Source organism: Narcine bancroftii, chromosome 6 (assembly GCF_036971445.1).
Source record: "Narcine bancroftii isolate sNarBan1 chromosome 6, sNarBan1.hap1, whole genome shotgun sequence".
Taxonomy (NCBI): domain Eukaryota; kingdom Metazoa; phylum Chordata; class Chondrichthyes; order Torpediniformes; family Narcinidae; genus Narcine; species Narcine bancroftii.
In genome coordinates this window covers 165,382,455-165,408,562 of record NC_091474.1, presented here as the reverse complement: position 1 = coordinate 165,408,562, position 26,108 = coordinate 165,382,455, and the positions used below count along the sequence as shown (strand labels likewise).

At 39.3% G+C, this 26,108-nt stretch overlaps 1 protein-coding gene across 1 annotated transcript in view; it reads left to right on the top strand.

The window, feature by feature from the left end:
- trim54 (tripartite motif containing 54) overlaps positions 1–16,039 on the top strand; it is a 51,688-nt gene extending 35,649 nt beyond the window's left edge. Inside the window, exons 6-9 of the mRNA XM_069886592.1 lie at positions 1,061–1,083; positions 4,227–4,351; positions 10,333–10,419; positions 13,883–16,039. Coding sequence (XP_069742693.1) covers positions 1,061–1,083; positions 4,227–4,351; positions 10,333–10,419; positions 13,883–13,893 — 246 coding nt within the window. The 3' untranslated portion in view covers positions 13,894–16,039. The remainder of the gene's footprint in view (positions 1–1,060; positions 1,084–4,226; positions 4,352–10,332; positions 10,420–13,882) is intronic.
- The last annotated feature ends 10,069 nt before the right edge of the window (positions 16,040–26,108 follow it).

Here is a 26,108-nt window from a genome sequence, read left to right as displayed (position 1 = left end):
GCCCTCAGTTGTTTATCATTTATGTAAATGATTTGGATGAGGGGATAAATAACTAAATATTCAAATTCGCAGATGACACTAAACTGGGTGGTAGGGTAAAGAGCGAGGAGGATGTCAGGAAATTGCAAGGGGACTTGGACAGTTTAGGGGAGTGGGCGGAGAAATGGCAGATGAAGTTTAATGTGAGTAAATGTGAGGTTGTCCATTTTGGAGGCAGAAACAAGAGAGCAGAATATTATTTAAATGGAGTTCAGCTAGGGAGTGGGGTAATGCAAAGGGATCTGGGTGTACTTGTTCACCAGTTATTGAAAGCTAGCATGCAGGTTCAGCAAGTGGTGAAGAAGGTGAATGGTATGTTGGCTTTCATAAAGATGGGATTGGAGTATCGGTGTAGAGAAGCCCTCCTGCAGTTGTACAGGGCCCTGGTGAGATCTCACCTGGAGTATTGCGTCCAGTTCTGGTCCCCATATTTAAGAAAGGACATATTTGCTTTAGAGGGAGTGCAGCACAGGTTTACAAGGTTAGTTCCCGGGATGGCAGGAATGCCATATGCGGATAGGTTAGAAAGACTTGGATTATATGCGATGGAGTTTAGAAGGATGAAGGGAGACATGATTGAGGTATTTAGGATTATCAAAGGGCTTGACAGGGTGAAATCAGACCACATGTTCCCAATGATGGGTGAGACTAGGTCTAGAGGGCATAGTTTAAGAATACAGGGAAGGCCATTTAACACAGAAATGAGGAGAATTTTTTTTACCCAGAGAGTTGTGGGTCTATGGAATGCGTTGCCACAGAGGGTAGTGGGGGCGGATTTGTTGATAGATTTAAGAGAGAGTTGGATAAGGCTCTTGTGGGTGGGGGAGTTAAGGGTTATGGGGATAAGGCTGGGATTGGTTATTGAAAGGGAAAGATCAGCCATGATCTGATAAATGGCGGTGCTGGCTCAAAGGGCCAATTGGCCGACTCCCGCACCTGTTGTCTATTGTCTGTAACATAAGGGAATTGTTTTACTGCCATTTGCAGTACAAGTCATTTTATGCATTTCTTTTCTTCACAGAATACAAAGCAACTGATTAAAAAGTAAGTCAATTTTATTTAAAAATACATTTTAAAAGCTCTATCTTTATTTCTGCAGTAATAATTTTCTTGTTTCTGTGAACTCTCTGATTTGTATCAATGAAGAATCCCAAGTATTCTTCAGTCTTTGGATAATTTATCCAGTCCCATTCACTCTGCCCATTTGCACATCCGTAATACGGCCAGATTTATCTCAGCTTCAGGCTTCTGCTGAAAATACCATGCATATTTTTATTACCTCCAGGCTTTGCTCCTTCTCCCAGTTTACCATTAATACAATTTCAGCGTCACTCTATGTATTTGCCGCGAGGCTTGGTGCTTTCACTTTTATTGCTTCTCCTTTCATTTCCAAGGGAAGATATGGGTTGCCAATATCTCAGCACATCATGATTCTTCATTTATTGAAATGAAGTTTTCTTATAGCATCTGTAAGAATTATCCCCTACTTTAATTTTTTTTGCTAATTCATAATTATTTGACTGAAATGTAACAATGGTTATGTCTGAGAGTTCTCACTGTTGTAGCATTCTAAAAAGGGAAGCATATTTTTCATCATAATGTACTACACTTCTTTAACATCACACATAATCAAACATAATATTTGCAGGAGTGTGAAGTCACAAGGAGCGCAGGCACCACCCCAATGTTCACAAACACGCATGTTGAGGTGTATGTACATGAATCACATTTCTTTAAACACTCTTCCATAGCAGTCAAATTTAAATCCCTGTCCAAACCCCGACTGGCTCTTTGGCTTGATGGAAAAAACACAATTTGCTATACCAGCAAAAGCATGCATTTAGAAACTTTACAAAGTTGCACCTAAGAGTATATAAAATATCCATCATAATTTCTGCATCTAAAATTAAAATCCAAATACAGCATTCAATCAGTTTTCTCCAAATCCAGAAATTTTCTGATTGATGCTTATTTTTAGTGCTGCTCAGTATAATCAATGTTCACATGTGAACAGAATACTAGGCTCTCAAATGTTACAAATAAAATTGATAGTGTTCTGACATGAATACCATAACCCTACTGTCAGAAATCATACAAGCAAAGAGGAGATTGCTGAGTCACTGACAATAATCTTCACAAAGTCACTAGGGTCAGGCGAAGTTCAGGAGGACTGGAGAGTTGCAAATGTTGTTCCCCTATTCAAGAAAGGGAGTGGAGATAATTATAGGCAAGTAAGTTTTACTTCAGTGGTGAGAAAGCTATTGGAGAAGATCCTGAGAGACAGGATTTACAAGCATTTAGGGAAGCATAATCTGTTTAAGGCTAGTCTGCATGGCTTCGTCAGGGGTAGATCATATCTCATGAGCCTGATTGAATTCTTTGATTATGTAATAAAGTGCACCGATAAAGGTAGAGTGACGGATGCAGTGTATGTGGATTTCAGTAAGGCATTTTATAAGGTTCCTCATGCAAGGCTCATTTAGAAAGTAAGAAGGCATGGAATCCAAAGAGGCCTTCCATTGTGGATACAGAATTAGCTTGCCCACAGAAGGCACAGAGTGGTTGGAGATGATTTGTATTTTGCATGGAGGTCAGTGACCAGTGAGATACTGCAAAGATCTGTTCTGGGACCCCCTTCTCTCTGGTTTTTACAAATGACTTGGATGAGGAAGTGGAAGCCTTGGTTAGTAAATTTGCAGATGACATGGAGTTTGATGTTGAAGATCATCTGGAGGGTTACCAGAAGTTACAGCGGGACATTGATAGGATGCAGAGCTTGGCTGAGAAATGGCAAGTGGAGTTTAACCCAGAAAAATGTGAAATGAAGCTATTAGGGAACATGTTCACAGGAAGCTCAATGTTGTTGAACTGGTAATGGTATTGTTAAGAAGGAGTATGGTGTATTGCCCTTCATTAATTGTGGGATTGAATTCAAGTGCCATGAGGTAATGGCGCAGCGATATGAGACCTCAGTTCAACCCCACTTGGGATATTGTGTTCAATTCTGGTCACCTCACTACAGGATATGGATGCTCTAGAGAAGGTGCAGAGGAGATTATCAAGAATCCTGCACGGATTGGAGAGCATACCTGATGAGGATAGTTTAAGTGAAAGTGGTCCTTTCTCCTGACAGTGAAGGATAAGTTGTGACCTGATAGAGGTGAACAAGTTGATGAGAGGCAGTGACCAGAGGCTATTTCCCCAGGGCTGAGATTTCTCAAACGAGGAGAATCATTTGGGTGTCAGTACAGGCAGTACGGGGGGATGTGAGAGGCAGGTTTTTCACCCAGAGGGTGCTGGCAACATTGGTGGAGGGAGGTAAAATAGGATCTTTTAAGAGAACATGGAACTGAGAAAAATAGGGGGTTATTCAGAAGGGAAATTCTAGGCATTTGTTAGAATAGGTTATTAGGTCGGCACAATAGTGTGGGCTGAAGGTCCTGTCCTGTGCTGTAGATTTCTCTGCTCTGAAGCAAAATAATGTACCATGCACAAATATTGAAACTGTAATTAGTTATCTGGCCCAACCAGGTAAGATCTTGCATTCTTACATGCTAGCTGGTTCTTCACTTGAAAAGGAGGGGATCTATTAAAAAGGTACTGTTGGGTTGAGACACAACTGCACAATCAAGGCTACAAGCACTTTGCAGAATCCACAGCCACCTGATCAGAAGATTAATTCCTGAAGTGCTTGATCAGCAGAATAGTGTATCAATAGAAAATATCTCTGGCAGACGGGATATTGCATAATTACATACATATCTAAATATTAATCAGTTTTGCACTTGGTTTGAAATCTCTTGTTCAAAAATAGGTGTTACCTCTGGTTTTCAATAAAAAAGGAGAGTACTATTATGTTTTAAGAGGATATTGTACATTGAATTGTATATTTAAAAATTAAGCTGGTGGTTTACTGTCAAGTTCAATGGTAACTACATCACACTTAAAAAAATCTAGTATGCGTACTATTATTTAATTATAAATTATCATCTCAAGTTCTGCTAGACAGCTTCAAAAGGTGGAAATTGTATTAAAAATATCACTATTTCACCAACTCCAGTTGAGTGGGGGTGTGTATAAAAAAAAGTCCAACGTGTATTGATGTTTAGACTTTGGTGTATGTGTACTGTTTAGACTTCACTGTATATGCCCACCTCTCTATAATGTTAACATACTGATTCTCTTAGAATTATGGATACATCAAAGGCTGCCCAGATGGAGAGAACAGAACCTGGATATGAAAACATGGATCATTTTGTGGTCAACTTTGGAAGGGCTGAACAGATGTTACAAAGGATAAATTTCCAAACAGGTATGAAAACATTCAATGAAAATCAAAAGGTGCAGATGCTATAAATCCAAAAATAAAATTCTGAAAATGCTGACAGAAGTCTTTGGCCAAATATGTTAACTCTTCCACCTCCTCCCTGCCCATCCCCCCCCCCTCCCGTCCACATATACTGTCTGAACTGCTGAGTTTTTCCAGCATTTTCTGTTTTTATTTCCATTAATATTGGTTCCCCAGAATAAATATTTTCACTGAAAGTGTAGAGTGACAAATAACATCAAATTATTGGAAGATATTAACAAGATCTTGTTCCTTCTGTTGCTGCCATCCAAGTTTGTCCTGGTATTGGCTGGTGTCTGGATGGGCTTTGCATATTCTCTCTGTGACCATCAGTGTTCCCTTCCACACACCAAAGGAATTCTGGGAGAGTAATAACAGGTTGCCCCAAATGTAGGTGTGAGGCCAGAGAATCAAGAGGCAGGAGTATAGCTCATGGACATATTGGAGAGAATAGCATCTGGGAAAAAAAGGGGGTGATGCAATTTGTGGGTTTGCTCCAAAGACCAGCATATGCTAGATGGGCTGAATAACTTCCTTCCATTTTGTAAGAGAACCTAATCTCTGGAAATATTATTTATTCTTAGTTGGCTCAGAACCTCAAATTACTATTTAACAGTGCATGCAGGTTTATGTGACTGAAGATGATCTTAACTTGGATTTAAATTGGCATCGATGTTGGCATGGACATCGGGGGCCAAAGGGCCTGTTCCACTGCTGTACTACACTGTTCCATACTTTGTTCTATCATAGTTCTCAATTTGTTGGTATGGATGTTTCATATATACTCTAGGTGCTTCCTTCTATATGGAAAGACCTTTTGGAGGAGGCAATATGTGTCACTCTTGCACTCCTCTTTGCAGAGTGGCTGCACCTAAAACTTTCATAATAAGTCTAGCAACTCATTCATTTTTTCAATGAGAAATGAGGAATATTTCAGAAAATAAAAAAAGCACACAAAAATATAGAGGTTAGTGTAACTCTATTGCAGGTGCCTAATCTTTTATCGAGGATTCCAAACACCAGCAACATCCAAAACCTGGCACTTTTTTTGGTAGATGACATCTGCTCATCAAAGATGGCCAAACATGACCCGACACACCCTTGCTCAACTTCTGTGTGTCCTATCATGTTCCATGCTAATAATTTGTGGTATTATCGCCTAATAAGAGGTTCTTCATGGCATGCGTCATTGCTAATTAGTGCGATTATCACTTTATAAGAGCAACTCCCTGTCGGGCGCTATTGTTGATTAGCGCGATCATTACTTTATAAGACCCTTTCCCTGTCAAGTGTCATCACCACTTGCCCCCCCAGTTGACACCACCAGTCAGAAGCCTCTGTGAAGACTATGAACATGGCAAAGAGAACTGCAAAGTCCCCTATGTGTAGCAGTTAGATGCAGAAAAGGAAGCGACTTTTAATATCGAAATGTGTTTACTGTATTTGCTCTTTTTGAGATGTCTGAGCCAGTTTTATTTTGAAGTTTTCCTTTAAAATAAAAAAAAATGTGCTAGTGATATTATAGTCTTTATTTATCTAAATTAATTTTAACACTCCGTACCCCCTATTTTAGGCAATTTTGCACATTTTTAAAGCATCGCATTTGGTTAAAGGGACCACCATTTTAAAATGATTCTGAAATCCATAAGATTCCAAACGACGGCAGGTATCCGGTCCTGAAGATCCCGGATAAAAAACCATCGCTCAGTGTAAGGTGTTTACACATATTCCCTGTTTCCTCTGGTTTCCTTCCACATTCCAAAGAGAAACAGGATTCATGTTAATTGGTTGCAGAGGTGGTTTTGGACGATGTGGGCTCGTGGGCTGGATTGGCCTGTTACCGTGCTGTATAGAGCCATAGAACCATGGAACTTTACAGCACAGAAACAGGCCCCTTTAGCCCTTCTAGTCTGTGCCAAACCATTTTTTTCTAGTCCCACTGATCTGCACCCAATCCATTGCCCTCTATACCTCTCCCATTAACGTTCCCGTCCAAATTCCTCTTAAACGTTAAAATTGAGCCTGCATTCACCACTTCAATTGGCAGCTTGTTCCACGCTCCCACCAACTCTCTGAGAGAAGAGATTCTCCCTCATGTTCCCCCTAATCTTTTCCCCTTTCTCCTTTAACCCGTGTTGTTTTGATATGATTTAAAAATTGTCGAATGGTTCCATCACAGAGTCCCACTCCTGATTTCCTTTTAACCTTTCATCTACAGTTTCTATTGTGTCCAAGGGGCCCAAATGTACTCTGACAATAAATTTGAAATCTGAAAATATTTTCATTAAATTTTGGAAGGACATACTAGTGAACTCATCTCATCAATCATTCATTGCTACCTGAAGTGAAATTCACATCAAGTTGAAACTGGATGAAAACAGAAATACACTATTAACCTCAACCTAAAATGCTCTCCATTCCTACCTTCCACAGTTGTTGCTTAATCTGTTGAGTTCTTCCTGCAGTTTGTTTTTGCTCCACATTCCAGCATCTGCAAACTCTTGTACCTTCAATACAGTAACAGCATATTATTCTGAAAGTTATCTGATTGGAATTGAAAATCCACAAAATTTCATATACATGTACTCACCGACAGAAGTCCATGTTCCGTTCTGGCCAATTGGTCATAAGTCAAAATTGACGTATGTCGGAATTGCATACTTTCCTTCTTAGTTAGTGTCCCAGGGTCCAGAGACCGGACTCGGCCATCATGATTCCTGTGTGCATGTGCAAATCTTCGGTTTGCGCGGTAGGTTCACACTGATGGTGCTTTGGAATTGTATATTTGTGGAAGCCCACAAGAGAACTCATACTTCTTAACACTCCAAAACTTAAAAGGAACATTTGCCTCTTTCAGGGCCTATATTAAATCATGAATACCCTTGCTTAGATAAAGTTCAAATTGGTGTTGAGATGTTGTACCAGTGTAGAAGCAGATTTACACAATTAAGAACCCTCCTGCCTGTTACAGATGTGTGTAGTTCGCTCATTGCTGTCCTGTAAGAAAATTGTATCAGTAGATCTTGTCTACTAAGTGGCAAAGGGTCTCATTATTTTCAGTCACTTGATCAAGAGAATAACAGGTAGCTGACTGAGGAATGCAGTCTCTACATTGGTTTAGCTATCTTCATTGTAGTAACCAAGCTTGAATGGACAGAGCATGTCTTTCATGCTTAAATGGGAATGCTGGAATGATAGCTGTGTTCTTCATAAAAGTAGGGCTGCTCCCCCCTGACTGGAGCATCTTCCTATCAATTGTCATTCATTCTATCTACTGAGGGAGTTCTCCGCCATCATCCTGGTCATTATTTACATTACACACCAGGTTATCATCAAGCTGGCACTAGAAGGGATGAGTACTGTAATCAGCAGCCATGAAGCAGCACACCCTGATGCCTTCTCGATTATTGTAGGGTCTTCAACCAGTCCAACCTGAAGAAGTCACTGACAATCTACCATCAACATTACCTGTGCAACCAGAGGAGCCAAAATACTTGACCACTATTACACCTTGTAGTGTAGATAAAAGCTCACACTCAACTGGTGGGAGAACTAATGCTTTTATTAGCTTACAACACAGGTAGGGTTCATGAACAGCCTTCAGAGGGGTTTTGGGTTTAAGCGGGAAACCTGGGTTATATTCGGGCCCCCGAGGAGGAGCTGGGAGGTGGGACTAGTCGTTAGTACAGCACACTTATAGTGAATCCCAGTTCACTACACACCTCCATCAAGAACACCTACTGTGCCATCCCATGCCTGCATTTCAGCAAGTCTGATTAACTGGCTGTACTTCTACTTCCGGCGCACAAGCAGAGACTGAGGATGATAGCACCAGTGGTGAAGACAGTGAAAGTCTAGTCGAGGGAGGTGGAGAAGTGTCTACCGGACTGCTTTGAATTGGTAGATTGGACCATATTCAGGGATTCATCATCAAACTGAATATGCTACAGCTGTCACCAACTTCATATGGACCTGTAGATGAGTGTGTGTCCACTTGTACATATCATGAGTATCCCAACCAAAAGCCATGGATGAACCAAAGATTCACAATCTGCTGAGTGTTAGCTGGATGGCGTTTAAGACCAGTGATCCAGATTTCTACAGAAAGGTCAGGTATGACCTATGGAAAGCTACCTAAACAGCAAAGAGGCAATTCCGAATGAAGTTAGAAACATGCTTGTCAGCCATGGCAGGGATTATGTGATATATCAAAATGGTGTGATGCTTCATTCCCCGATCTGAACACCTTTTATGCTCACATTGAAAAGGGGAATCCCTTCAGATGGGGGTGACCCTATGATGACTGTTTCTGACACCAACATCAGAACATCTTTTGAGAGGGTAAACCATTGCAAGGCATCAGCCCCTGATGGTATACCATTCAGAGTACTTAAAATCTGTACCAACCAACTAGCGGCAGTGTTCACAGACATTTTCGATAACTGCTGCAGTCAGAGGTCTCCACTTTTTTCGAAAAGTCTTCAATCATACTGGTGCTGAAGAAGAGTAGGGTGAGGTGTCTCAGCAGCACCCAGATCTACTGTAATTAAATGCTTTGAGAAGTTGGTCATATCCAGAATTAATTTGTACCTTAGAAAAGTCCTGGATCCACTGCAATTTGTCTACTGCCACAATTGCTCCACCACTCACTGGCTCTCCACACAGTCTTGGATCACCTGGACAACAGCAATACGCACATCAGGCTTCAGATTGGTAACAACATCTCCTCCTCACGGACAACACCAGCGCACCTCAAGATTGTGTGCTTAGCCCACTGATCTATTCTCTCTATACCTATGTTTGTGTGGCTAGGTACAATACGTCTCCAAATTTGCCAATGACACCATGTTTGACAGCAGAATCACAGACTGCACTGAGGAAGAGAACGGGAATGAGAGATAGATCAGCTAGTTGAGTGTTGTCATAATAACACTTAATATTGGCAAAACTAAGGAAATGATTGCAGACTTCAGGAAGGGGAAATCAGGAGAACATAAATCAGTCCTCATTGAGGGGCCAGCAGTGGAGAGGGGCCATCATGTTGATGCAATCATGAGGCAATATTTCATTTGGAATATGTAGAGATTTAATATGTCACAAAAGACTCTTGCAAATTTCTACAGGTGTGCTGTGGAGAGCATTCAGACTGGTTGCATCACTGTCTATTATGGAGGAGCTAATGAATGGGACAGGAAAAGGCTACCAGGGGTTGTAAACTCACTAGCACCATTAAGAACATCTTTAAGAGGCGGTGTCTTAAGAAAGCAGCCTCTATCATCAAGGACCTTCACCACCTAGTCCATGCCCTTTTCTCACTGCCACCATCAGGAAGGAGGTGCAGCACCCTGAAGATGACCACCCAACATTAAAAAAAATCTTCTCCTCCATATCAAATTTCTGAATGGACACCACCTCACTTTTTTTTCTTTTTGCACTAATTATTTTTATAATCTTATATTTACAGAATTGTAATTTATAGCATTTTGCACCTGTAACACACAATACTGCTGCCACAAAACAACAAATTTTGTGTCACATGTTCATGACAATGAACCTGATTCTGATTTTATGAGATAAGTATATGCTGTATGCTCCATTAATTTACCCTTTTCTTAATAGACATTGGGTCAGAGGGTTGGTACTTGTAGGGAATTTATGGTTGAAATTCATCAATATAATGAAATTTTAAGCCTTTTGCTCATTTTCTGTGGTTGTGCCATAGTTAAACTTGTACAGAAAACCTATGTGATAGGTCCATTGACAGTTAGTTTTCAGAATGCTTTATTACTGCTTCTTAATTTCCAGCTGGTTTTTCTGGTTATGTTTGTTGGCACAGCAAAACTTGGTGTCCTGAAGCTCGAGTGAACTGATAACTTTGCTATGCATCAGATCAAGACTATCCATTTATCTTGATCGAAGTTTCTCATGATTTCTCCTTCTTGTAGAGTACCAGGGAGAAGAAGAGGAAGAGATAGAAGAAGAAGAAATAGAAGAAGGTGGTGTGATAGAGGAGGAAGGGGAAGCAATAGATGGTGAGCCATCCAAATTAAAATTTCCAGAGCCTTTCGTTTCTTCATCATTATCTTAATTTCTAATACTCATATTTCTTAATATCACAACAAATACACTCATCCTTCCTGTGGTTTCAGCATCCTCCTTTATTCCTTCACACCAATCTGGCTGCTCCCACCATCACATCAACTCCTACAATGTTTGGTCCCATTTATTGTGGCTTTTATCTAGTGGCTCAGATTATCATGTTGTGTCCACCTGTTGTCTACCTTCAATGAAAATGCTCTTCTGGCCTCTGTAAATGTTACAAGTGCATCATTTCAATAACATGCAAAGATGGACTCTTATTTTTCTCAGGACATCTGAGAAGCACCTCAAGGCATTTTGCAAATAATTGCTTTGAAATTAAGTGACTATTTTTAATAAAGACCTATTTCTTCAGGGGCTTGCTGAAGATGAATGTGGGTTTCGGGTGTCTGGTGATGCTGGTAAACTTGTAGCTCTCACAGAGTTTCTTTTTCTCATCTTGGAATGATTTTGTTGCAACAATTCAGGGAGAGTGTCACGCTTGTGAAATGTTTGCATTAATGAATTTGTGACTTACCAAATATCTTATGGCTTGTCAGGATTCATTGGAAAATACTTTTGTTGGTACTATGGGGGAAAATAATAGTTCAGCAAGGGCTGAGTGGGCCAAATTGCAGTAGTGTTCCATAGTTGCATTTGAATGTATTAAGTAAATTTCTGCTACTAAATTTACATCATTGTCAATTGTGCTAATGTCTCAGAAAAAGTCACAGCTGATGTCGCAAGATATTGTTTATTTGATGTTCTTATAAGGACCTAACTTTCAGGTTGAGAGCAATGATATTGCCATTGATTTATTTCCCATTTTGGTATCCTGACCTTGTTTATTTTTTAAGAGATAAAGCATAGTCACAGGCCCTATTGACCAATGAGTCTCTGCAATTCAAATATACCAATGTAATAACTTATGCCAATAGTTTTTCAACAGCACATTTGAGACTTCATCTACTCAGCTTATTCATTATAACCTCTCGAACATTAAAATCCCTGGTATCCAGAATTCAAGCAACTGGCAAAATCGAGGAACATTTTTAAAAAAAGAATGAAATAATAGATAAAAAATACGCAAGTTTAAAATTGTAGAAGTAAATTTTTTTGGAAGTGGAGATGTGAGCAGAGTTGCTTTGGTCATGCTTTGCTTGTAGCAGCTGTTTCAATAAAGTTGTGTGAAACAGCAATGGCATTCCCCAAAATGAAGAGCTGATTAAAGCTTATCATTGTCTCTCTAATTGTCCCCTTATTCCTGCTTAGTGAGAGTTGCCACAGTCAGGGGCTTTATCTGTAAACTTCGGGGAGGTTAATTATCTATAATGTTATTGCTTGTCTTTTGGGTGGATCCATTGAGGGGGAGGAAGCTTCAGATGCAGTGATGATTAAATGTGTTCAAAGAATGTGACTGAAAATAAAGTAAAACGCTTTAAAGTTTATATATTCATGCAAGTCGTTTGTTCAAGTGTAAGTACACTATGGTATTAAGAAGTAAATCACGAAAATCTGCAGACACTTACAGGCCTTTCATCCTGTGCTCCATTTATGGTGTTCTCTACATTGGAGAGACCATTTGCAGATTGGGAGATCGCTTCACTGAGCACCTCTTCTCCGTCCGCAACAACAGCAACCTCCCAGAAGCCAACCATTTCATTTTTGAGTCACACTCCCAGACTCGCATGTCTATCCATGGCTTTGTCCGCTTACCACCCAGACCACCTGCAGATTGGAGGAACAATACTTTATTTTCCACCTGGGCACTCTCCAGCCAGAAGGCATTAACGTTAACTTTTCTGCTTTCTACTAAACCTGCTTCCCTTTTCTTTCCCCTAACCCTTTCCTGTCTTTCCAGTTCTCCCCTCCCTTCCCTTTACCCACCCAGCCATTCCTCCACCACCTCATTACTACTATCCCCTCTCTCCTTTCTCCACATATCATCTCCTGACTTTGCCTCCCCCCACCTGTTCATCCAGATGCCTGCTGGCTTTTTCTCATTCTTTGATGAAGGGCTCTAATCCGAAATGTCAGTTACATATTTTAACCTTTGCTACATAAAGGACACTGTTTGACCTGCTGAGTTTCTCCAGCATTTTGTGTTTTTACTGCAGTATGTTTTTTTTGTCTTTTAACCTGTTTATTCTTAATGCAAATGTATTAATTAGGCATTTGTGACAGAATATGTTGTGTTGTATATAGATCTGTTTTTGAGAGATAAATTGGGGCAGGTTTTTTAGTGTCAGTCACATACAAAAACTTCAAAACAGACCTCATTTAAAATACTGGTGCTCTTAAGCTGGACAGGCCCACTCTCAGGGCCTTTGCAAAAGCTTTGGGGAGAGCCTTCAGAGACTTCTCTAATAGATTATTGTTTTGAAAAGTAACAGATGAAAGAACTCACTGAGTGCAGTTTGCTGTTCTAAGGGGGTCATGTGGTTTTGCAAACAGAGAGAATCAGGCTTTGGGGGAGAGAGAGAGAGATAATTCAGTTCTGCAGTTTTTATAGTTCAGCAGTAGTAGCTGGGACTGGAACAGGATGAGCTGGCAAGCTAGTGGAAAAACCCCATTTTGAAGACGGGTTGTGAGTGCTTAGTTCAACCTGGTCAAAGCCCTTGTGGTCCAAACAAGAAGAGAGGATTGGCTGCCTAATGTTGCACTTGAAATAAGGGAAATGAAAAAGGAACTCTGTGGTGAACTGAAAGAAAGAGGTTATCATCTGGAAAACCCTGATGGGGCAAGTTTCTTCGGCAAGACACTGAAGTGGCTGATTAAAAAGGAATCAGTTTGTGGATATCCTGGAAAAACAAATCTCTCTCTGAAAACTGACAAGAACCTTCCTGAGCGGTAACCATTTACCTTTCAAGCTCCAAAGCCTGGTGAACTTCATAAATGTTAAATTCTGTGCACAATATAAGAATTGCCTCCAACCACTGAACTTGGAGGAGTGAGAAGTGAGATTGGACTGTGAACCAAAGAACTTTTCTTAAATTTAGACACATATTACATACATGTGCGCTTAGAATTAGAAGGGGGTTAAGTAAGTTAATAGTAATAAGATAAAGTTTGATCCTGTTTTCATGTTTAAAGATAATTACAAACTTTGTTTAAGTAACCATTTGTCTTGGTGAGGGGTCCTCTGGGCTCATAATACATTATAAAAGTAAGTCTTAAGCAACTGGAAAAATTCAATTATCCGGCATCTACCAATCCCCACATATGCTGAATACCAGGGGTTTTATTGTACTGTGATTAATATTAATGAATGACAAAGCTATAGCATTCTCTCCAGCCATGATCTTTTGAAATATCTCCTAAAATTATTAACTTTAGGGGAAAGAATCCAGAACATTTTTGGATTCTTAATCAGGACCTCAGATTATTGTTGTGTAATCAATATATTCTCTTCCTCAGGTCAATATTAAAGTTGCATGAAGGGAATGAGGACTGACCCCAGGAAGCCGTTGGTAATAACGTCGCACATTTTGGTTCTGAATGGATGTTTGCAATTGGATATGTTTGCTAAATTATCACATTCACTTTTCTTTTGCACAGCAATCAGAGCATTGTGAAGTAATTAATACAGCAAATGTGATTTCTTAATTAGACCAGATAATTTTAATTTTATTACTGAAAATGTTAAACACTCTGATAAACATGACTGGTTGTCCAGTCTCCCTAAAATATAGAAAAAGCAACATTTGGATATTTTCGCATTTTGTTAGTTTATATTTCAGGCAGTTGAACTAATGCACAAGTGTTATTATTTTTCAAGTTATATTTCCAATACAGATAAGAAGCCGTTGTCTGAAAAATACATAGTAGTTCATTTTTTGTGGAATCAAAAATATTCCATTGATATTAAGTTTGCCTATGGTTCCAAAACTACCATATATGATGTGATAGAAAAAGTGAGACCATTTGAGAGTGAGGGAGAGAATGGGTCAGCTCATTGATAATTTATTTTTAATCAACTGCTATATTACTTTGATCTTTCTTAACAACTCAAAAGGGCTTTGTCAATCAAGAATAAGGAAAGCACATTGGTATTGTCCATGGATGTGAGGTCACACAGTGAACTAGGAAGTTGGTCATTTTTTATTTATGTGAGAAATATATTTACTCATTGTTATAATCTTTCACATTTTCTGTCAGCGGATTGTAGAAATAAAATAACTGGGGGGGAGGGGGGGCTTCCATGATCAACCATAATATTGAATACTGGAGCATGCTCAACGAGCTTACTCCCTGACTTATGCTCTGAATGCAGCTCAATGAAGATTTCTATTGAATCAGTTTCTAATCGGCATCAAGTAAATTGATTTTGAATTAAGGAACTATCCATAATTAGTAAATACATCTGTAGGAAAGAATCACCATCAATGATTGCAAATTGCACACATAATCATTTGAATTTGGCAATAACATGTATATCACTTTGATTTTGTTTTGCTGTGTAAATATTAATTGATTCTGTTCATAATAAAACATAGCACCCTTCTGAAATATGGTTGAATCATAGTTTATTTAAGGATCACATTCACAAAGGTGAGAAAGGCTGTGATAATCTTGATTCCTTCAGTGCATTCACTTTTATTTCTGCACTTATCAATCACTAAGTACAGTTGAAAAAATGTTATTCTTCATGATTTGTATTCTTCTGAAATGTGTATATAGTTCAGTCCCATATCCTGATGTGGTAAAGCAGAGCCAGAGAACCAATATATCCTACTCTTCTACAATAGATGGATATTCTGTTCAAGTAAAAAATTCAGTTGCTCTCTTTAACCAATTTCCACAGACTTTTAATTTAACAACTTTGTGTCTAATGCTGTAGTGAAAATATAACCAATGGTCTGAGGGTTGACGTATGAAGGTAGTATAGTATTCCTCGATTTCAGAAGGTTTGCTATGTTGCCCATGGATTTTTTGATGTATTGATGAATATGCTGTATTGAAAAATCTATAAAATATTTCACCCATTCTTTTCTGTTCATAAAATTCTGTTTAATAAATTATTTTCCATAAATGTAACTTGAATGTGCTATGGATTAAATTGAACATTCTTCCAAAGGTTTAATCATTTTAACATTTTTATCAATGCATCTGATTAATCACCAAATGGACAGAAATGTGTTTGCATCATAATTTTACTGCTGTTCCTCTTAAGGTGTTTCCTTTTGCCTCTTTGTGACTTTGGAGGAACTGACTTTTTGGTTTATAAAAAGCAAATGTTAAACTATTTATTTCAGAATGTAAATGAGTGGTAGGATTTATGGCAAGAGAATTGAGACCAAGGCTCTTGGAAAGAAAATGTGCAAGGTGTCATTAAGATTTTGAAACATAATTCTGAGGCAAAACCTATGAACCTTGTCAGCTGAATTAAACAGCAGATAAGGGAAGTGTTTTCCATTGTTGTTGAGGTTATAAATGTCTGCTGGAAGTGTACATACTCATATCGGCAGGCACAGTGATATTGGATGAGATAATATGATTACATTCATGTATCTTTTGTCTTGCTATTTTCTCCCAACTTGCTGGAACGACCACCCAGCTTTTCCAAATTGTTTCACGACTCTGTAACTCTTTTAGAAAGTCAGATGTCTTTAAAAAAAATACTTTGCAAAGTGCACAAAGAATATAAGAAACCTCATGGGCCATTGGGCCCCTCACCCCTGCTCTAACACTCCATAAAATCATGCTTGTGTGTGTTGGTATATTTCAAAAATCCCATCAAAATGTACATTAGTTTAAGATATTTTAACCAGTCTTCATTTTAATGAAAACAATTGATGACAGTCTCTTCAAACCTCCTTGATGCATTGAATTGAGTAGGAATCAAATTTAAAGAAATTCTTATATTGACTGAACTTTTGCCTTTGTTTGATAAGGTCTCCACAAGAGATTTGTCCAGAAAATCATGAGGCTCTGGAACCTTTGCTGTGTGGATAAAACAATTGGCTTAGAGAAAGAAATCAGAGAGTAGTAGTGGAAGGAAAGTATTCTACCTGGAGGTCAGTGACTAGTGGGGTGCCGCAAGGATCTATTCTGGGACCCCTGCATTTTGTGATTTTTATAAATGACCTGGATGAAGAGGCGAAAGGATGGGTCAGTAGACTTACAGATGACATGAAGATTGGAGGAATTGTGGATGGAGCTCAAGGTTTTTGAAGTGTACAGGAGGATATTGACAGGTTTCAGAGTTGGGCAGAAAAGTGGAAGATGGATTTCAATTCGGATAAGTGTGAGGTGATGGATTTTGGAACGACAGCCAGAAGGCTGAGAACACAGTTAATGGTCAGTTACTTAAGAATGTGGATGAACAGAAGAACCTGGGTTCAAATCCATGCATCCCTCAAGGTCGCTGTGCAGGTTGATAGGATAGTTAAGAAGGTCTATGGGATGCTGGGATTCATTAATAGAGGGATTGAATACAAGAGTAGAGACATCATGTTGCAACTCTACAAACCTCTGGAGTATTGTGTTCAGTTTTGGTCACTTCATTACAGGAAGGATGTGGAAGCTATGGAGAGGATGCAGAGGAGATTTACCAGGGTGTTGCCTGGATTGGGAAACAAGTCTTATGAGGCAAGGTTAGCAGAGCTGGGACTTTTCTCTTTGGAGTGTGGAAGGATGAAATGAGACTTGATATGGGACTACACGATTTTGAGAGTCATAATAGAGTAGACATCCAGCACCTGTAGAATCAGCAAACTCCAACAAAGTTAAGGGAGGGAAGTTTAAGGGAGACATCAGGGGTAGATTTTTTTTTAAAGACTTGTGATTCCTGGAATGCCTTGCAGGGATGGTGGTGGAGGCTGAAACATTGGGGGCATTTAAGAGACTCTTACACAGACACATGGATGAAAAAAAAAGAAGGTTATGGAGTAGCAAGGATTTAGTATTTTAAAAAAAGGAATATATGGGTCAGCACAACATTTGAGGGCCAAAGGACCTGTACTGTGCTGTATTGTTCTATGTTCAAAGTGTACATTAGTTTAAGATATTTTAACCAGTCTTCATTTAATGAAAACTAACAATTGATGACAATCTCTTCAAACCTCCTTGATGTAAAGAATTGAGTCGGAATCAAGTTTGAAGAAATTCTAATAGGGACCGATCTTCTGCAAGATGTGATTTAATATTTGCTCCCAATTCTATTCTTCCAAATTCAAGCATTAGTCATTTCCTTTACGATCACTATTATAAAATATGTTTCAATTCGTTAATGACCTTTCTCAGAATTCTAAATAGGCCCATCGCCTATTTCCTGCACATCCACTCCCCTCCCCTCTTAAAAATGAGTTGGGCAGAACAACACTTTAATAAAATGACAACAACTAGTTGATGCTGTACTCAGTTCATAAATATTTATTTATTTGATCAATTTTGAATGGAACATTTTCTGTATTTCTGCAGTTTAAAAGATAGAATTGTTTAACATTTTGATTAAAGATTTTAGATACACATAATGGATCTTTGTCAAAAGCTTTAACCTCTAATTTTACAATGTATGCTGCTAGATTCTACATCACTTGCCAATTCTCTCCATAATTCTGCGATTTTCTTCTGCCTGTTTCCTTTGTCTCTCTCTCTCTGCTTCTTCTTTCGCACGTCTAATCTTCTCCCTTAGAGGCGCCAGTGGTACATCCAAGGAAGTAATTTGTCTCTTTGCGTGATCATCAGAAGCAGGCACTATATTCTGTTCTCCTTGAGAGGACACAAATGTTTCCTTGTTTGTGGAAATCTCACACAAAGAAAGGGAGATGTGGGTGACCAGTAGGAAACAAGTCGCAATGAAAATCAATTGTGTTGCGAGCAGTGGTATACTAGGAAGATCCACACCTTTACGTTTGACCAATGTATAAAACCTGAACAAGTGTTTTTCTCTGCAGCATTGAGGTGCAATAGCTTGCAAGCTGCAGACAAAGTTAAACATTAGAGTGTAATCTGATAAATAAATTTCAGTAACATAACTGAAAAATGGTGGAAAAGTTGTGGAAATTGTCTTGAACATTAATTGTTATTTTCTTGCCTTTTGAATAATTTTCTTCCAAATTGCACATCACTTATATTTGTATTTCTCTCTATGTTCTACTGTATAGGGAAAACATTGACACAAATATTTGTATCATGATCAGACACAGATAAGGTGGTGGACGACTGACGGGCGGCTAATGTTCAGCCTGTATTGAAGAAAGGCTGTGAAGGAAAGCCTGGCAAATATGGACTGGTATGCTATTGCAGGAGGGGAGGGGTGGGGATGGCTAATAAGAGAGGCTAGATGTATCTGCTCTTGGAAAGGTTATCATTGATTAGGGTCAGTCCTTGGCCGTTATGAGTCAATATTGCTTTGTGAGTGGAAATCCATGCCTCACAAAATTTTTTCTGATGAAGTGACCAAGTAAATTGATGAGGACAGGCTAGTAAATGTTGCATTCATGGTCTTTAGCAAGTCTTTTGATAAGATACTGTATGTCAGGCATGGTTGACCGTGTCTGATTAATGGTATTTCTGAACATCAAATTGTACGTGGGAACAAAGATTGAAACACTTTTTAAAGCATTAACTCAGGAAGTCATTAAGAGCAGGACTCACACCTTAGAAAATGAATATTATAGAACTGTATTCAACTCTACGTTGAGTTAGTGGTTAGAATACTCAAGCAAGCCAAGGCAGATGCCTTAAAATCTACAACACCAACTAACTTGTAATTTACAGATGGATGGTGATGGAGATGTTAATTTAGGGGGCACAATCTTTTTTGAAATTTTATTTGAATGTATTAAATGCATTCTGAGGGTAACTTCCAAATTGCAATAATTCAGCATAGTTAATTAAGTTTATATCTGTCTCGCAATACCAGATACATTTAAAATTGCTTGCAACTTTACATAGCCAACAGAGTTGGGTAGGGTCCTGAGCAGCCACCTCACTGAACCACTGCTCAATCTGTGTCATTGAACACGAGGTTACTGAAGGCAGCTTGGTGTCTCTCAATGGACACGCTAGGTAACTATGGGTCTGAGGGACAAGGGACATTAGTTTCAAGCAAGCTCAGGATAATTACTTCCTGAATTTTGGTCCCAGGTAAATGATCCAACTCAGTGTATGGTGTGGTAGGAAAAATGCTGAGTTTGAACTCAAAGACGTCTTCAAGATTGTGACAGCTTGTCTCACTAAAATACCTCTGAGGCTGTGTTGGAAGGGAAAGGACATTTGAAGTTGTATTTGAATTTATAAAGGGACTTTTAAAATCAAACTGTTGAGCCTCATTGATGACTAGTCACTTTCCTGTATTAAATCACATTAGAATTTCATGAGGTCTTTGAATTAATAGAAGATTTTACAAGATCACTGATTCTTATTTATAAAAACATATGTAGCATTTAATGCAGTAATAATGGCAGAGTCTCTGCACCTCTAGTACTGGGAAAACGAGCAGCAACTGTGGATTCTAAATGCAGGATCAAAACGTCGCTATCAGCAATACTGTTTTATCACAGGGTGAATTCTTGCAATTCTCGTCCATGGAACCATCACAGAAATTACCTGACAGAGATTAATGGAAATTTCCTTTTTTTTAAAAAAATGAATAACAAACTTTTAAAAAAAATAATGCAGCAGTCATGAATTATTATTTCTCTGTGTGGAGAAAATAATGATCGAGTTGCGAGGTACCCTCTTTGAAAAAGCAATCATAGAATGATTGAATTTCTCATACAGATGGAGTGTGCAATAGTTAGATTTAAAACTAGTGTATTCCGCTTGAACAGTGGAGACCACAATAGAATGAGGCAGGATTTGGTCAGCGTGGACTGGGAGCACAGGATAGTTGACAGAACTGTTGAGGAACAGTGGAGGACTTTCAAAGAGAATTTTCATAGTGCTTAACAAAAATATATTTCCAGTAAAAATTTGAGCAGTAAGAGAGGAAAGAGTCAGCCTTGGTTAACTAAGAAAACAAAGGAAAGTATAAAATTAAAAACTCATGTGTACAAAGTCACCAATGGTAATGGGAAACTGAAGGATTGGGAAAACTTTAAAAGGCAACAAAGAACAACTAAATGGGAAATAAGGAAAGGGAAGAAGGATTATGAAGGTAAATTAGCACAAAATATAAAAACAGAAAAATTTTATAAATATATAAAATGGAAGAGGGTGACTAGAGTCAACATAGGGCTCTTGGAAGATGAGAAAGGGAGATTGATATTGAGTAATGAAGAAATGGCCGAGGCATTGAACAAATATTTTGTGTCCGTCTTCACGGTGGAAGACACGTCCAGCATGCCAAAGAGTGGTGAGAGGGATGTGATGGGAGGTGAGGGCCTCGATAAAATAATTGTTACAGAAGAGATAGTGGTGAGCAAACTAATTAGACTGAAACCGGACAAATCTCCTGGACCTGATCAGATGCATGGCAGAGTACTGAGGGAAATGGGAAGAGTTATAGTGGATGTGTTGGTAGTCATTTTCCAAAATTCTCTGGATTCTGGGCAGGTCCTGGCAGAACAGAAGACAGCAAATGTCACACCACTTTTTAAAAAGGGATGTAGGCGGAATTATTGGCCAGTTAGCTTAATGTCTGTAGTCGGGAAAATGCTTGAAGATGTCATTAAGGATGAAATAGCGAGACATTTAGAATGAAGGGCTTCCATCGGGCAGACACATCATGGATTCAGAAAGTCTAGTTTGACAAACTTGCTGGAGTTCTTTGAGGATATCATGGATACGGTAGATAGAGGGGAACACGTTGATGTTGTATCCTGAATGCATTTGATATGGTGCCGCACAAGAGACTTATCAATAAAATACAGATGAATGGAGTTGGGGGGAGCTATATTGTCATGGATTGAGGATTGGTTAACTGATAGAAGGCAGAGAGTTGGGATAAATGGGTGTTTTTCTGATTGGCAGACAGTGGTAAGTGGGGTGCTCCAAGGGGTCGGTCCTGGGCCCACAGCTGTTCACCATTTACATTGATGATTTGGAAGAGGGGACAGAGTGTCGTGTAGCCAAGTTTGTGGATGATACTAGATTGAGTGGAAAAGCGAATTGTACAGAGGATGTGGAGAGACTGTAGAAGGATTTAGTTAAGTTAGATGAGTGGGAAAAGGTCTGGCAGATGGAATACAATGTTAGTAAAAGCGAGGTAATCTACTTTGGCAGGAAAAATAGAAGAGCAAATTATAATTTAAATGGTGAAAAACTGCAGTATGCCACAGTGAAGAAGGACTTGTGCATGAATTGTAAAAAGTTGGGTGTAGGTACAATGGGTTATTAAGAAGGAAAATGGAATGTTGGCCTTCATCGTGAGAAGAATTGAATTCAAGTGTATAATAGATATGTTTTTGGGAGATAAATTGGGAAAGGTTTGTTAGAGTGGGTCACATACAAACACTTTTAAAGAGATCTTATTTAAAATACTGGAGCTCTGCTAATACAAGACGTGTCAGGGCCTCAGAGCCTTTGCAGAAGCTTTGGAGAGTGCCCAAGAGACTTCACTAATGGATTGTTGTTTACAAGAAGGTGACAGATGAAAGAGCTTGTTGGAGCCGCTTCTGTCTGGAGGGGAGCTTGCTGTTCTAAGAGGGTTATGTGGTTTTGGTTTTGCAAGCAGAGAGAGCCAAACAGGCTTTATCTCTGTGAGTGTGTGTGAGAGAGAGAGAGACACACACACACACACACACATACACACATACACACATACACACACACACAGATCACTTCTACAGTGTTACAGCCAGCATCAGAAGCTGGGACTGGAACAGGACAAGCTGGCAAGTTTGTGGAAATCCCCAATTGGAAGACAGCCTGGTCAAAGCCCTTGTGGTTCATGCAAGAAGAGAGGATTGGCTGTCTAATGTTCCACTTGGAATAAGAGGAACAAAAAGGAACTCTGTGGTGACCTGAAAGAAAGAGGTTATCATCTGGAGAACCCTGAGAGGGGAAAGTTCCATCAGCAAGACACTGAAGTGACTGATGGAAGTACATCAGTTGTGGATGTCCTGGAACAACAAATCTCTCTCTGAAAACCGACAAGAACCTTCCTCAGTGGTAACCATTAACCTTTCAAGCACCAAAGCCTGGTGAACTTTATAACTGTTAAATTCTGTGCTCAGTTAAGAATTGTTTGCAACCAATGAACTTGGAAGAATGAGGTGAGATTGGACTGTGAACCAAAGAACTTTTCTGAACTTACACACATATTACATACATGTGCATTTAGAATTAGAAAGGGGTTAAATTAGGTTAATTAAGTTAATAGTTAAAATTTGATTCTATTTTCATATTTAAAGATAATTAAAAGCAACTTTTGTTTAAGCAATGATTTGTCTTGGTGAATATCTATTGCTGCTGGGTTTTGGGGTCCTCTGGACTCATAACACTGCAACTGTATAATGTACTGGTGAGGCCGCACCTTGAGTACTGTGTACAATTCTGCTCTCCATACTTGAGGAAGGATATATTGGCCTTGGAGGCAGTCCAGAGGAGGTTCACCAGGTTGATCCCGGAAATGAGGGAGTTGACCTATGAGGAGAGACTAAATCATCTGGGATTATACTCACTCAAATTCAAAAGAATGAGAGGAGATCTTATAGAAAGATACAAAATTATGAAAGGGATAGATAAGATAGAGGCAGGAAAACTCTTTTCATTGGTAGGTGATATCAGAACTAAGGGACACAGCCTCAAGGTTCAGGAGAGTAGATTTAAGATTGAGATGAGTAATGAATCTGTGGATTTTTCTCTAACTAGGGAAGCGGTTGAGGCCACTTCATTAAACATATTTAAAGTTAAGTTAGAAAGATTTATTTATATAATAAAGGAATGAAGACACAATGAAAAGCTAGGTAGGTGGAATTGAGTCAATGATCAGATCGGCCACAATCTTATTGCATGGCAGAGCAGGCTCAATGGGCTGGATGGCTTCCTCCTCCTATTTCTTGTCTCAGAAAAATATAGATTTAGCAGTTTTATTTATTTCTTTTTAAGCTTCTCTCCTGAGCCTACAACTCTGATCTAATATTTATTTTGCTGTTGCACAATGAGTATTTAAGTATCATATCTCACATTGTGTCATATGCCACAGAAATAGGTCTTTTTGCTCAACCTGCCCACGCCAACCAAATATGTCCCCCTTTCCTGCGTTTGGTTCACGTCACTCCAACCTGTCCCATCATGTATACATCTGCATATTTGTTAATCGTTGCATAAGTACCTGCCTCTATTACCTCCTCTGGCAAGATGATCCATACACCCACTACAATTTTGTGGAAAAAATGGTAGCCATTAGGTTTCTAATGAATCTCTCCCCCCCCCCCCCCCCCCTCAGCTGAAACCTATCTCCTTCAGTTAATGATTGTCCGACTCTGGGCAAAAGTCTGTGTTCACCTGATCTATTACTCTCATAATTTTCAAAATGTTTGCAATTTGGAAGGAAACCATTATTTGAGTGGGTGGTCTGTGGTTGATGAAAGAGAATTAAAATTTACATTGTGAAAGAACATCTGTCCCATTGTTTAAATTTTGAAAGCTGTTTACTTCAAGTTTCAAAGCATATACTGCCTCTTTATCATTGATGAAACTTGGGTTAATTTGATCACTGTAGAATTAAATGTTCAACATTAAATCAATTGAAAGCAATGAACACATATCTAAGCAAAGATCTGGACCCACTGTCATTCAACAATTATCACAATCACTCTGCAGCAGATGCAATATCGCTGGCTCTCCAATCAGCTCTGGATCACCTTGAAAACAACAGTTCATACATATGGCTGCTCTTCATCGACTACAGCTCGGCCTTCAATACCTCAGTGCTGGTAAAGAAGCTACAAACTCTGTACCCACCTCTGCAACTGGATCCTTGACTTTCTCATCGGAAGACCACAGTCAATATGAATTGGAAACGACGCCTTTCCTCACTGACTATCAACACCGACATGCCCTAAGATTACGTGCTTAGCTCATTGCTCTACCTGTTATACATCCATGACTGTGTGGCCAGGCACAATCTACATGTTTGCTCATGACACGACAGTTGTCAGCAGAATCAAAGACGGCAATGAGAAAGTGTACAGGAGGGAGATAGATCAGCTCATTGAATGGTATAATGATGATAACCTTGCCTCAACGTTAGCAAAACCAAGGAGATGATTGTGGTCTTCAGGAAGAAGTCAGGGGAACATGACCCAGGCCTCATCGAGGGATCAGTAGTGGAGAGGGTCAAGAACGTTAAATTCCTGTGTGTTAACATCTCTGAGGATCTGTCCTGGAGCTTCCACATTGATGCAATCAAAAAGAAGGCTTGCCAGCAGCTATGCATTGTGAGGTGTCTGAGGAGATTCGGTATGCCATCAAAGACTCTCATAAACTTCTACAGGTGTACTATGGAGAGCATCTGGCTGATTGCATCACTGTCAGGTATGGAGGCTCCAACTCTCAGGACAAGAATAAACGCCTGAGGGTTGTTAACCCTGCCTGCAGCATCAAACGCACCAGATATCACTCCATCGAGGACATCTACATGAGGTGGTTTCTTAGAAAAGGAGCCTTTGTTCTCAAAGACCCCCACCACCCAGGGCATGCCCTCTTCTCTTTGCTACCATCGTGGAAAAGGTACAGGAGCCTAAAGATGAGCACTCAACGGGACAGGGACAGCTTCTTCCCCATTCCCATCAGATTCCTGAATAATCAATGAACCAAAGAGACTGCCTTATTTGTTTTCATAGTAATGTTGTAAGATGGTACAGACATGAATGTTTACTTTATCTTCTTCTTTCTTCTTTGGCTTGGCTTCGCGGACGAAGATTAATGGAGGGGTAATGTCCACGTCAGCTGCAGGCTCGTTTGCGGCTGACAAGTCCAATGCGGGACAGGCAGACACGGTTGCAGCGGTTGCAAGGGAAAATTGGTTGGTTGGGGTTGGGTTTTCATCCTTTGTCTTTTGTCAGTGAGGTGGGCTCTGCGGTCTTCTTCAAAGGAGGTTGCTGCCCGCCGAATTGTGAGGTGCCAAGATGCACGGTTTGAGGTGATATCAGCCCACTTGCGGTGGTCAATGTGGCAGGCACCTAAGATATATACATGTATATATGATATATACACATACAAATGCACACATACAATTCTCATTTAACCAGAGTTGAAGTGAAGGAGTAATATTTTTTTAATACAATTTCCACTTTTCAATGTTGTCAAGTAGAACTTGAGATGATGATTTGCAATCAAAAATTGTACACAAACTTGATTATTTATTTATGAATGATGCAGTTATCATTGAATTCTTTCAATGACACGGGGCCAATTTAATACTGACTGACTTGACATTAGGACAAGAAAATCACTCCAGCTATATTTTTAAATATACAAATTAAATATATAATAGCCCCTTACAATACAATAGTATTCACCTGTTCATTGAAATCCAGTCACAACTATTTTTGAACAAGAAAATCTCAAATCAAGTGTAAAGCTGTCTAGCTGCTTCCTTCTGTAGGAAAGGCCTCTTGGAGGAGGCAATATGTGTGATTCTTGCATTCTTCCTTGGAGAGTGGCTGCACCTAAAACTGTCAAGATCTGAGGTCCAGCCACTCATTCATCCTTTCAATGAGCACTAAAGAATGTTTCAGAAAATAAA